Source organism: Pelophylax lessonae, assembly GCF_965119305.1.
Source record: "Pelophylax lessonae genome assembly, chromosome: 5".
Taxonomy (NCBI): domain Eukaryota; kingdom Metazoa; phylum Chordata; class Amphibia; order Anura; family Ranidae; genus Pelophylax; species Pelophylax lessonae.
The window spans coordinates 74,299,085-74,305,084 of record NC_138772.1 but is presented as its reverse complement, the minus strand read 5'-3'; the positions used below and the strand labels follow the sequence as shown (position 1 = coordinate 74,305,084).

Sequence of the window (6,000 nt, the reverse complement as noted above, 5' to 3'; positions counted from 1 at the left end):
AGTTCGCCGGACCTTCAGAGCGCATGCACCCAGTGCTGTATCTTGGCCTAGGCCAACAAGGCCCAGGCCTAGGGCGGCACTTTGCAGGGGGGCAGCAAAAAAACTGCACTCTGCACAAAAAAAAACGGCCTCCTCCCGGGTCCCGCACGAAAAGGGTCTTCGTCGGCTTGCGCTACACTTTTAATAAAGTGCCAGTCTTATGGGGTGAAACTGGTCAGAGGGCAGAGTCCAGGAGGCAAATCAGTCTGGCAACCCCATAAAGTGGTCAGTGATGAGGCTGCACAGATGGGTACTGATGAGGCTGAGTGTATGGGAACTGATGAGGCTACGCTGATGGGCACTGATAGACTTGTGGTCTGTGGTTCATAGATGACAGGCGGGTTGTAAACAGTAAAGGGCGTGGCCTTTACAGGAAGGGGTGGGTCATATGTAAAATAGGGGGTGCACAAGTTTAGTCAGGCCTAGGGCAGCACAAAACCTAAATACACCACTGTATGCACCGCTGATGTCAGCGGCTGCATGCAGGGTGAATATCTCCTAAACTGTGTAGGCTTTGCGGACATTCATTTTACCTACAGGTGAGCGTTATCGTAGGCTTACCGGTAGGTATAAAAAGTTTGTTTTAATAAAATGAATAAAATAGCTTTGCTAGAGACCCATCTTTATAATGCACCATTTTAGCAAAGCTATTTTATTCATTTTATTAAAACGAACTCAGTTAAAGAAAAATAATACCAAGCAAAGCACAGAATCTACAAAATACCCTAAAGATTTGCTGAAATGTATAAAGAGTGCTGTGACACATAGCACAACAAATGAAGACATATTTATGTACTTGTTAGCAAGGTACATGAATCTGTAGCATAGTTGTCTGAATCAAAATATCTGTATGTACAACACAATTTACGCCAGAAAAAAAAAAAAGATCTTAGTTACCGCCACTGATCACTTGTATGGCGGTATTTCTTTAAGAATTTGTGGCAGTGACAGACTGTAAAAAAGTGTTGCAAATAGGAACTACTAGTTCACTTTTTTACTGTCTGTCGCTGCCACAAATTCTGATAAAAATATATTTTAAATCATTAAAAAAAAGAACTACTCACAATTACACACAGGGCAGGGCTCAGCCTCTGAGGAAGAAGGAAATCCTTCCTTTGCAATCGTAAGGCAGGCATCAGCATCAGCAGGCAGGAACTCCAGTGAGGTTACCCTGGCTGGCTGTATCACGGCCTGTGGAGGCGGCGCACGACGACATCACAACGTGACGTCAGTATGCGACGCCGACACGCCCCCGCTCACAAGACAGTGGACACCTTGGAAACCCAGCGCCGGGCCCCTCCCCTCCTCCTACTTACGTAGCGGTAACGGCGCCGGCTGCCGGGCTCCGATAGACCGATGTTATCTCAGAGACAACATAGGGTCAATTAATTCTACTGGGCGGTGGGTTTTCCCTTCCCGGCGGGCCCCCCTTCCCGGCCGGGCCCTCGGACCACGTCCAAAGTGCCCGACCGCTCAGTCCGCCCCTGGGCAACACGGAGAGGTGGCACTGATAGGCAGCACTGATGGGCACTGATCACGAGGCACTGATGAGGCTACACTGATGGGCAATGATAAGCTGCCCTGATGAGGTGGCACTGATGGGCACCGATCAGGAGGCACTGATGAGACTGCACTGATAGGTGGCACTAACAGTCAACACGGAGAGATGGCACTGATAGGTGGCACTGATCAGGAGTCACTGATGAGGCTGCACTGATAGGTGGCACTAATAGGCAACATGGAGAGGTGGCACTGATCAGGAGGCACTGATGAGGCTGCACTGATAGGTGGCACTAATAGGCAACATGGAGAGGTGGCACTGATCAGGAGGCACTGATGAGGCTGCACTGATAGGTGGCACTAATAGGCAACACGGAGAGGTGGCACTGATAGGCGGCACTAATGAGGCTGCACTGATGGGCAATGATAAGCTGCACTGATGAGGTGGCACTGATGGGCACTGATCAGGAGGCACTGATGAGACTGCACTGATAGGCAACACGGAGAGGTGGCACTGATAGGCGGCACTGAAGGGCACTGATCAGGAGGCACTGATGAGGCTGCACTGATGAGTGGCACTGATAGGTGACACAGAGAGGTGCCACTAATCGGTGACACTGATAGGCAGCACTGATGGGCACTGGTAGGCAGCATTGATGGGTGACACTGATGATGGGGCACTGATTGGCAGCACTGATGTGAAATTACAATATATCTTGTGTTGCAATTGTATATGCTATATTATTTTTTCTTTTTCTTTATTTGCTATTTATTTCCCCCAAGAAAGTGGAGTTACCCTTTACGAGCTGCCTCTACCGCCCCTCTCAAATGGACCAATGAGACCCATGGTAGGACCGGCCCTAATCGCAGTCGCTGCTACAAGTCGCTGATTGCTGCCATTACAAGTAAAAAAAATATATATGTCCCCGGATTTCATTGTATAAATCAGATGACCTTACTGTAGACTCATCCATAACACATCCTAACGCTTTCATCGCAGTCATGATACATAAAATGTCAGAGTGTGTCTGAATGAGCCCTAGCAGTGACAGTAGGGATCGGGGAAGGACTCTGAGCTACAATCTAACTGACAAGCTGCTTGAGTTGAACAAGGAGAGAAAAGCCTTTTTTTTAATTTCACGCCCTCCCGCACGTCTATTGCCCAGGGCTCTGGCTGATGAAACCAAGAATCCCTGCGCTACAGCGCTTGTGAAAAAAAAAAAAAAAAAAAAGAAAAAAAGGCCGGGCCCGGCCGCCCCTCCTTTCTCCTCCTCCAGCGCTGTCACTCACACGGGGCTGCAAGCGGCCGGAAGCGCTGGGAAGATGCAGCCAGCAGCTCGGGCAGCAGTAGGGGAAGGAGGCTAGAGGGAGCATTACCACCCCTAAATATAAAGGAGAGCTGCAGAGAGCCTGGCCTGGGAGGGTTGAGGCTGCAGTAGGAGGGGAAGATCCGTGTGTGTATGTGGGTGTACTGAGCACACCGGGGCTGGGCAATCATCCTCAGCCTCCTATGTGTGTCTTGCAGCAAGCCCAGCAGCTGCTGCAGCATCAGTCTTCCCTGCTGTCACCAGAGGACATGGATGGATAGGAGGGAGGAGGTGCATCCAATCAAGCCTGGCATCACAGCAAGACAAGAAGGGGGCCACATCTGCTGGTGAATGTGGGAGAAAAGAAGAGATAGAGAGGGGAAACGCCTAGAGATCTTGGGAGATCACACACCACGTCTCCTCTCCATACAAATCTGCCTGGGACCGCTCTCTCCTCTTCCACCGCTCTCTCCTCTTCCACCGCTCTCTCCTCTTCCTATGCGCCACACATAAAAACTTTGCAGGATCCTCAGTGCTTTACAAGGAGACGTTGGGCTCTGCAGATCCTTCGCTGCCCAGGACAGGTCCACTTGGATATCGTTAAGCTTTGCCGTTGGACCTAGATGGGACATTGGGTTCATGCTTGATTTTTTGAGGGGGTGACGTTCTTCAAGACAGGTCAACTTGGATATTTTGGAGCTTCGCTTTCAACCGGGGCCCTTGGGACTAGAGGAGACATTTGGGCTCTGCGGGTTCTTACTTGATTTTTGAGGGGGTGACGTTCTTCAAGACAGGTCAACTTGGATATTTTGGAGCTTCACCTTAGCTGGGGTCCTTGGGACTAGACGAAACGTTGGGGTCTGTGGGTTACTGCTTGACTGTTAAGTGGGTGATATTAAGACAGGTCAGATATTTTGGAGCTTTGCTTTCACCGGGGCCCTTGGGACTAGACGAGACATTGGGCTCTAGGGGTTCTTGACTTTTGAGGGGGTGACATTCTTCAAGACAGGTCAACTTGGATATTTTGGCGCTTCACCTTAGCTGGGGCCCTTGGGACTAGACAAAACGTTGGGCTCTGCGGGTTACTGCTTGACTGTTAAGTGGGTGATATTCTTTAAGACGGGTCAGATATTTTGGATCTTTGCCTTTGCTGGGGCCCCTGGGACTAGATAACAATTTGGGCTCTGGGTTCTTGCTTGACTTTTAAGTAGGTAACATTTTTCAAAAGAGGTTCACTTGGGTATTTAGGAGCTTTAGACAAGACATTGGGCTCTGAGGGTTCATGATTGACTTTTAGGTGGGTGACGTTCTTCAATACTGGTCAAGGGACAGGTCAACTTGGGTATTTTGACGCTTTACCTTTGCTACTAGAGTAGACTAATTGGGCTCTGCGGGTTCTTCCTTAACTTTTAAGTGGGTGACGTTCTTCACGAGAGGTCCATTTGGAGCTTTGGACAAGACATTGGGCGCTGAGGATTCATTCTTGACTTTTAAGTGGGGGACATTTCTTCAAGACCGGTCCACTCGGGTATTTTGGGCTTTTAGGTTGGTGACATTCTTTAAGACAGGTCTACATGGATATTTTGGGCTTTTAGGTAAGTGACTTTCTTCGGGACAGGTCCACACAGAAATTGTGGAGCTTTTTCTTTGGCCTAGACAAGACATTGGGCTCTGAGGGTTCATGCCTGACTTTAAGTGGGTAAAGTTCTTTAAGACAGGTCAGTTTATATATTTTTGAGCTTTGCTTTTCAGTAGGGGCCCTTGGGACTAGAGGAGACATTGGGCTCTGAGGGTTCTTCCTTGACTTTAAAGTGGGTGACGTTCTTCAAGACAGGTCAACTTAGATATTTTGGAGCTTTGCCTTTCAGTGGGGGGCCCTTGGGACTAGGGCTTCATTGGGATTTGAGTGTTCTTCCTTGACTTTTAAGTTACATTCTTCAAGACAGGTCAACTTGAATATTTTGGATTTGCCTTTGGCCTAGACGAGACATTGGGCTGTGAGGGGTTCTTCCTTGATTTTTAAGTGTTAGACGTTCTTAGTGACAATTCCCCCCTGGATATTTTGGAGCTTTGCCTTCGGGGAGGAGGGGGGTTTTGGGACTAGATGAGACATTGGGTTCTTGTCTGACTTTTGGGTGACCTTCTTCAAGACAAATCTTCTTGGATATCCTGGAGGCACCAACCATGGCTGCGGTCAGCAACATTGCGTCCACTTTGGCCAGCAAGACCAAGACAAAGAAGAAACATTTTGTGGCTCAGAAAGTCAAGCTGTTCCGGGCCAGCGATCCTCTGCTCAGTGTCCTGATGTGGGGAGTCAATCATTCGGTAAGGAAGGTTGTCATGATTGATGGATGGTTCTCCTGTCTCTTGTTGTGTTTGTCTTCCTTGGCGGCCTGCTTGTCCCAGCTGGTGACAGGGCATCCAAATACAAATGGGACCTGGGCTGATTTTACAGTATGCTGCAGTGTGCTGCCTCTACGGTGGGATCAGGGGATGGATGCTAGCCTTGATTATTGAGCAGCAGTGGTGAGCAATGTGAAGTAACCCATGGCAAATAACTGCTACCTTGCATCATGATGAGGGCAGCCGAAGCAGTGCTTGTCACCTGCCTGCTTTGGGTTTCTTTACTCTGTTCATTGCTTTATTTTTTTTTTTGCTAACGCATTACTTTTGTTTTACCCCATGTAGAGCCTTATGTACTGAAGAGTGATTTTCTTTTTTTTTTTTTTTTTTTTTTTTTTTTTTGATCAACCTTGGGAATGGGATATCCAATGGCTAACCAGATTAGGGGGTTATTTCTTTCTGTATTTGATCATTAGCATATTTATTTCTCTGGAAGTCTTGTGGTTTGCACTCCTTTTATAAATCACCAATTTTATTGTAGATGGTTCTGAGTTTATTTAATAAGTCATTGCAATGAGGAATGATGTGCAATGTTTAACCCAGCACAGACGGTCTTGTTTAAAGTGACCCTGTAGTGGCAGGACAGCTGGTACCTGTGGCTTCTGAATACATGACTCCAGGGTATGCCAAATGCTCTCCTATGGAACCTTTTCTGGAATCTGCAGCCATCAGTACCCCTCATGGCAAGTCTCTGTAGGTTGCTCAGGCTTTGCGTTGTGGGATGTGCGGTGGAGCCAACGCTGCGACTTTC

At 48.1% G+C, this 6,000-nt stretch overlaps 1 protein-coding gene across 1 annotated transcript in view; it reads left to right on the top strand.

Moving 5' to 3' along the window:
* Positions 1–3,331: 3,331 nt before the first annotated feature.
* The window catches only part of LOC309555875 (phosphatidylinositol 5-phosphate 4-kinase type-2 alpha), a 256,610-nt gene continuing 253,941 nt past the window's right edge, over positions 3,332–6,000 (top strand). Inside the window, exons 1-3 of the mRNA XM_082258043.1 lie at positions 3,332–3,524; positions 3,856–4,055; positions 4,980–5,171. Coding sequence (XP_082114169.1) covers positions 5,031–5,171 — 141 coding nt within the window. The 5' untranslated portion in view covers positions 3,332–3,524; positions 3,856–4,055; positions 4,980–5,030. The remainder of the gene's footprint in view (positions 3,525–3,855; positions 4,056–4,979; positions 5,172–6,000) is intronic.